This window comes from Corvus brachyrhynchos, unplaced genomic scaffold, assembly GCF_000691975.1.
Source record: "Corvus brachyrhynchos isolate BGI_N302 unplaced genomic scaffold, ASM69197v1 scaffold633, whole genome shotgun sequence".
Lineage (NCBI taxonomy): Eukaryota > Metazoa > Chordata > Aves > Passeriformes > Corvidae > Corvus > Corvus brachyrhynchos.
The window spans coordinates 2,384,192-2,391,775 of record NW_008237435.1 but is presented as its reverse complement, the minus strand read 5'-3'; the positions used below and the strand labels follow the sequence as shown (position 1 = coordinate 2,391,775).

Genomic DNA, 7,584 nt, shown 5'->3' with positions numbered 1-7,584 from the left:
CTCGGTCGGGTGTTCACGGGACTCGCTCCACCACGCGCTGAGCTGCGCCATGCGGGCACCGCCGGGTCCCGCCGCTCCTCGCTCCGCCACCGACACTGCGGCTCGCTTGGCTCCGCCCGCGCGCGGGAACTGCCTCGCTGCTGCTCGCAGAGCGCTCGGTGCACGTGGCCTGGGCCGCACGGTCCCTGCGCCAGGCTTCCCTTCGCCAGGACACAGCTGACATTGCTCAACAGTCTCGGTAACGAAATAATATTCACGAAAATATTCTTCCATCGGCATATATTTTGACTCCAGTATTAACTGTGTCCAAACGGTTTTCCAAAAGCCCTTGGTAAGAATTAAATCCCAAGAAACATAGAAAAAGTTCTTAAACAACCATGCCAGGAAGTGTTTCAGTTCTTTTTGAGCTTGAATCAAGCTAAAATTTACAAATCGTTGTTCAAGAATCATTTTAAGTTTAAGATAAATGTCCATATGCGGCTCTGAGAGCCAAGAGTCTTCCCACCGTTCCTCCATAGTTTAGATATGGAATAGCAAAGCAAAACCAAGAAGAGGAATCCAAAGTTTTCAGGGTTTACTCACACAAATCAGTCGCTTAGGGATTGGGGATCGTTCTGCTCTCAATTCTCCACCATTTGTTGCAGTGGGGATCCTGCAACACGCATATACCAAACCAGGAGTCCCGTGGAAAGGAAATATATATGGACAGACAGATTCTTGCTAGATGTTTCAGAGATGTTTATTTCTCCAGCCGCATGGCCGGAGCTCTGCCCAGGAACTGTTCCAGTCACGGGACCAAGGGTCCTTCTGCCCGCGCAGGGAACACAAACCAACCAATGGGAACGAGGCTGAGCAGGGGCAGGGAAGCCCCGTGTGTCCCCTCAGGGCCCCTCTCCCAGGGCTACACGGCGGGGGAGGGACCCCAACACCCAGCAGTATCAACAACTGTTCTGATTGGGCAATAGCCACCTTCTACGCAACTGCACATACGTTTTGTGGTGCATGGATGAAAAAAGAAAGTTAGTTCCAAACCATCTTAATACTTAGCTATCATCACTGAAAATGCACCATGTCAGACTGGCTTCCTAACTGAAGTACAGTATGCACACACTTAAAACAGTAGCAAACAGTTATAAATAAAGAGCACCAATGTTCAGCCTTAGTGAATGTGTAATCTAGATACATAACCATTAAGAATAGAGTGAAATACAACAGATAAAATTGATAAACCAAATAGAATTTGGTTTATATACGGGGTTTTGGAAGGCAGAAATTCAGTTTGAGGAACAGGCTTTATTTGGAGGTATTAAGAAAGAAAGAAAGTAAAACATTTGATTTGAGATTCTGGAGGCTAAAAAACTACTGTTAGTTTTAACAGTAGTTAAGTCAATAAATATGACCAAGTCACTATTCTGTCTACATCAACCTCCACATCCATGGAATATCTACGATGTGTTTCTTAAACAGCATTTTTATGCTTAGATCTTAAAGGGCACCTACTTCAAAAGAAGGCTATTTTAAGAGTGAACACAACAGAGTAGGCTAAACATAGACGGTTAATAGAACAAGGCAGAACTGAGAACACAGACACAGTAGCTTAGAATGACAAGTTGAAGATGAAACAGAAAAAGTCAGAAAAAATCCTGAGATGTAGCTCTGAAAAAGCAAATGAGGAGCTTAAACCTTATTTACATAATGAATTCTTAAAATGCAGTCTTGTCAAACAGACAGGGTATATATTAAAAGTAAATGCATTCCCAAGGTTTGGAGGAGAGAGAGGAAAAGAATTAAAGGAAAGCCATAGACTGAATGAATCGGCAACTTATTTTTAGAACATTTTTGGCCTCTTGGCTCTTGTTCAAATTTAACCTAAGTTATTAACTAAGACAACCATACCACAGTTCTGCAGCTTTCCAAGATGAATTTGTGATTAATCAGTACTGCAAAGGACAGACATCTCTCTCAAAAAACACTACTAGGCTAGTCACATTGACAGTGAGTGCAAGTGGGGATGAAAAGGACTGAAAGAACAACTATTATTTTTTCTTCCAGGATAACATTAAAGCACAGGGATAGAGTAAAATAAGAAAATTAAATTTGCTGTATGATTCCAACAGTGAAAGATTTTGGCCTCTGGAGTCTTTGGGCACAGAAAGACAAGATCCACCCTCAAATGAAGAAATTTCACAAAGGAAAGATACCTATCACTAAAAATTTTTAAGTTTTGCAGATCACCATGACAAAGTTAGCTTAGCTTAGCACTTACTAAGTAATGAACTTGAATTGTTAGATCAGGAATGATGTTTAATTGTAATAATAGTTCTCAAATTCTTGGAGGAGATATTTAAAAATTACACAGTAAAAGAGAGCAGTTAAAAATAAAAACACTTACCTGGATATATCAAATCTGGTTTCATTTCTAGCAACTTTTTCAAAGTTTTCATGTAATCATACAGGTCTTCTATTACTGTTGTTCCTTCCCCTAAAATACAGTCACCAGAAAATACAGCATTTTCTTCTTCTAGATGTAGAACCATATGATCATCAGTGTGTCCCGGTGTATATAAAACTCTATTTAAAGAGCAAAGAAAGCATATGTTTTCCATACAGCATATATACTTCGTTTTTGAAGCCAGAACAAACGATGATAAAATCATACACTTGCAAAGCAGCCCGTAACAAGAACCAAAAAAAATTGACCAAAAAAGGCTGAAAAGTTGATGTAAACAGGTATCACTGCCTAATCCCAGTCCATTTTCTTATACCATGTAAAGAACACCAATCATCATCTCTAACATGCTTTTACTTGCATGACACACCATAATATAAGTGCATTAAAGGAGCTGACTAGCCATGTAGAATTTCAGTTTTAGAGGGCTTTACTCTGAAGCTTCAAAACAGAAAATTGACATGTCATTTCCAGATTGAAACATGTGAAGTTCTTGACATACATGCTGCACTTAGGAAGGAGGGTATGGATGATGTCTATTATTTTAGAAATTACCTACAAACTTCCAAACCCGACCCAGAAAAAGTTCAGTCTTCCAAAGTTTATTTTTCTGAAGTTTATTTTTAAAAGCCCCATAGCACAGTGGAGCACAGCTGTCAAACACAAAGAACCATGGTCTATTCAGCTATTCTATGTGCAAGTCATTAAACACCTGCATGGGAAGGATTAAGCTCATCCACAGCTTGGTTGAGCACCGTATTAGCATGCAGCAAAGGGACAGTGGGTATGTATATAGTATGTGGTAACCTGAGCTGCCAAGGAGCTGCACTGGGGTATCCTTTTACTATGATTTCTGGAAAGCAGAAGGGCCTTATGCCGAGGCTGATGCAGACTGAAAGTAACACAACTCTGACCAGCATCACTGCAAAAATTCATTACAATCTTCTTGTCAATGGCAGATGCATCAAAGCAGTGATCAGAAACTGACAGAGCTGGTGCCAATCGTGGTGTACAGGGCAAGGCTAAACAGCTCCCAGCCACGTCAATTTAGGGCTGGGAGACCACAAGTGCAGCATCATCTCATGCAATGACTTCCAGCTCCTACTGAATACTGAGCTCAGAAGAAAGCAGGTGAGCCAATGCCCTGTGGAGCCAACATCAAAATCAAGTTGGTAGGTTGTAGTTCACCTTTGGGAAATGGTGTCCTTCAATTCTTGACCAGGAAGCCAAACCATTAAAATAGCAGAAAGAGAACTCAAGACTGCCTGGCACACCTTGAAAACGTGAAGGTTGCCAACTAAAATGTAACATGCACATACTGCTATTTTGGAAGCAGTCGTGGGTCTAAGAGTATCCTTAAAGTAATTACCAAATAAGAGGTGAGAATACCTGCTTTTAATCAAACAAAGTTGGCTGCATTACCCCTGTCACAACCCACCCATAGGGGCTGTGATGTTTGTTATAAATTCTCTTCAGGATCAACAAGGACACCGGACTACATGTCAGGGAACTTCCACACTTTCTGGTACAATCACCTTAAGTCCTGCAACTAGCCCACTATTTGGTCTCAGAGGCATTGGCTAACAAGCCCTTCACTTTGATGACACACTTCAACAAGCTCCCAATCCTCACAACAAACTTCTCACAGGTGTTGCCTAACAAGCCCTGTATTTTTACAACAACCTGCAACAAGCCCCCAACTCCCACAACAGCACAGCCAGTCGGTCTGAGCCCTTCAGAAACTGAGCTGGGGTGGGGGATGGATGAAAGTCTGAGTCTGAAGGCAGAAAAGGAAGTTGGCTCAGGACAATGCTGTCCCACCTCCAGGGGATCCTCCCTGCCAATCACAACTTCCCTGTCACAAGTCAGAATATCTGAGACAAAACATGCCTACACTTGGTCCTCCACAATCCCAAACTTCAAAATGTGCTAATCCTTGACTGACTTGAAGTTAAAAAAATTATTTTCCATCTCCAAATTTTTGTCCAAACATGTGCCACTTAGGGTAGTGAAAGGTCTTCAGTATGCAATATAATACTCTTTTTACTTATATTTTTACAAGAATAAAATAAAATGCTTTTGGACAAAATACATCCCTTTTCTTTTTTAATGGTTTTTTTCTTCCAATCAACCAAGTGACATATTCTACAAGTGGGATATAGCTCCCATCTAAACTGAGGAAAACAAGCAAACTTTGTCCTTATAAGAGTAATGCCTTGTTAATGAAAGAAGTCTGAAAACTGAATGGTCAAACCTTTTTATTGTGTGTGTGCTTTCATGGGGCAGACTAGCTTTCTGTTTCACACTCATTCAGACTAACATAGGCAGTACTCTCCATGGAAAGAAGTCCTCCAAAACTGGTACCCTACAAGAACCTCATAGGTTCAAGGTTTAAAATTTAACATTTTAAGTATTAAATGTTTTAGAGCTTCCCAGGGAAATATTTTTAAAGTAAAAAGAAAGCCATGCTAAATAATCCAGCCAGACTACCACAGACTTCCTCAACTTTAACAGTAACTAATTGCGTAAGAGCGATGAGAATGCATATAAAATCCTATTTGATTTTCCTGGTGAAAGTATTTTTCTAGGGAAATATTCTTAATTTCTCTGCTGAATACAAAGACTAAATCCAAAGGCTAATTTCTGATAATTCTCATTCACAAAAACAATTTATTTCTATTAACATATCCTGCTGGATCATGATAGGAAGTCAACATGCATAAGTGCTGAAAAGATTAGATGTATGGATTGGCAATCATTAGAATTAAGATACATGTACAGGTCAAAATTCTGAAGAAAGAAGAACTTGCAGAAATTCATGGTTACCTGAGTGTGGCTCCCTCCGTCTGTATCACATCTCCATCTTTAAGATAAAAATATTTATGTCCTCCTTCTATTGTTTCTTCACAGTGAGGGACACGAGGGAGCTTACATATGCGATATTCTGAATCTAATATTTAAGGAAAGCAAAGAAAACAATGTTTTGAATTTGCCACTAACATAGTTATTCCACAGACAGGTTACTTTTTGAATAAGTACGATTAATTATCACACAGCATGAACACAAAACTAGAAACAACAAATTCTGTATAGTAACTTTATATTTGTAGAGCAACCTTATTCCAGAGCCAAACCCACTAAACAGTGAAAGCCACTGATTCTGAATACTGCGCTCTAGACCAGCGACAAACTCGAAGATGGCAAAAACCCACAAATGGAATTAATAAAGATCAGTAATTGTTATATTTTACAAATGTTCTTTCTTGACTCAAGAGCAAACTCCCCCAAGTTTTTACACCACCACTAAGATTTCTGTGCTCACATTTTGCTTTATGATTCACAGAAGCACCACTGAAAATTTGCCTAAAATTGGATGAAGACTTTTTGACCTGCAACTTCTCTCAGCTTTTACCATTCTGAACAGTGCATAAAATGCAAACACTTTGGCTGAACAGCTATAGATAGCAACCCAGAAAGGCATTTATATACCTTGCTAGTCTTTACAACCACATTCATAGGTTGGCAAGCCCAAAAGCCTCACCAAGACACTCATACACCCACGTCTCCAAGACACCAATTGTTTTCAGTAGTGCCCAGGCTTCGTTGCAGATAAGCACCTGGCAACTTTACAAAATTAAGCCTGCGACAAAGCTCGTGACAAAATCCAACAACGTTAAGAATTACCACACTATCCATACTGCTTATTCTCTTCCCAGATACCAATGCAGAAATGTCTCTTACTGTTTATCAACATGAAATACACACTTTTAGATCAGACTTTACTTGCAGACTGCCCTACTGCTTTCCCTTCATGATCTGAGGCCTATGAATTTGTCAGCAATTACTAATGGGCTCCTTTCAGGAATCTCAAAGTTATGCACAATTCTTTTTCAAAATTCAAGCTATTTGTGTTTACAAAAGGGAAAATAACAATCAAGTTATCATTGCTGTCCAAGTAAAACAGAACAAGTATCAAGTTTTTCTCACATTTCTTAATACCATGCTGATGGTAACCTAGGTTCTCATTATACACACATAAGAAAAATTCACTATGAAGTTATGCACAAGTATTGAAGAAAACCTGTAGTACTACAACTATTACATTCAGATTATTCATTGCTCTCAATCTATACACTGCAGCAGAATCATGAAATTCCATGCAGTTTATACAGCAATTCCAGAAGAATAATTCAGTTGATTTGCACAGAAGCATTCAGTTAATGTTTTTTCTTGCCATGTATCTAACATTGTCAGCAATATCTGAAATCTCTGGCCTACCATTTGGGATGTTTTTGCAGATATCAGGTATTCCACCAGTATGATCACGATGCCAGTGTGTCACTAAAATGTCTTGAATCGCGATGTTGAACTCTGACAGTGCCTGCTTTAAACAGCTGATATATTCAGGAATAGCTGGCTCTCCGGTGTCAATAAGGACCCTTCTACACACGGACCAAAAAAAGGGAGGGAGAGACACACACCAGAGAATAAAGAGTGTTCATATGACAGCCAAGTAATATGAATAAAATAAGCCAACACATGGAAATTTAGCAATAATTGATGTCTCCATATCCAAACGCCACTTCGTGCCTCCTGATATTCCATCCCTGTGGCATAACAATTTAAAAAGTGGGATACATAATAAACGTAGGCCACACATTTACAACTCCGGGGCAAGAGGCAGAAGCCACGTTTAATACCGCGGGGGAGCTGCGAGGCCTGAGACACCCGCCCGCTTCCCTCACGGAATTCCCCGCCTCAGCCCAAGGGTCGCCCGGAGGAGACTCCACAGCGCCCTCCCCAAGCCGCCTCCAGGCACTAGCCCCTAAAATTTAATGCCGTACGGTTTCTTTCCTCTTTCTAACCTGACTAAGGGATTTGGGAGCAGGCCGGTAGCGGCCTCTAGAGCTGGAGGCAGTGCACGGTCCCCAAGAGGGGCCGGGGCAGAGAAGCCTCGTCCGCCGTGCCCTGGCCCTTCTCCGTGCAGGGTCGGTACCTGCGCCCGGTGCCCACCAGGTAGGTGTTGGTGCCCTGCAGGGTCATGGGCCCCGGATTGCAGCCCAGCACCCGCACCACCCGCGACGAGAGCCGCTCGATGCGCGGCAGCAGCGACACCCTCTCCGAAAACAATCGCC

The 7,584-nt window shown here is 41.3% G+C and overlaps 1 protein-coding gene across 1 annotated transcript in view; it reads right to left on the bottom strand.

Moving 5' to 3' along the window:
• LACTB2 (lactamase beta 2) overlaps positions 1 to 7,582 on the bottom strand; it is a gene marked incomplete at its 5' end in the record, with an annotated part of 18,275 nt that extends 10,693 nt beyond the window's left edge. Inside the window, 4 exons of the mRNA XM_008631394.2 lie at positions 2,393 to 2,571; positions 5,276 to 5,399; positions 6,728 to 6,891; positions 7,446 to 7,582. Of these exons, the coding sequence (XP_008629616.2) occupies positions 2,393 to 2,571; positions 5,276 to 5,399; positions 6,728 to 6,891; positions 7,446 to 7,582 (604 nt within the window). The remainder of the gene's footprint in view (positions 1 to 2,392; positions 2,572 to 5,275; positions 5,400 to 6,727; positions 6,892 to 7,445) is intronic.
• Between the last annotated feature and the right edge of the window lie 2 nt (positions 7,583 to 7,584).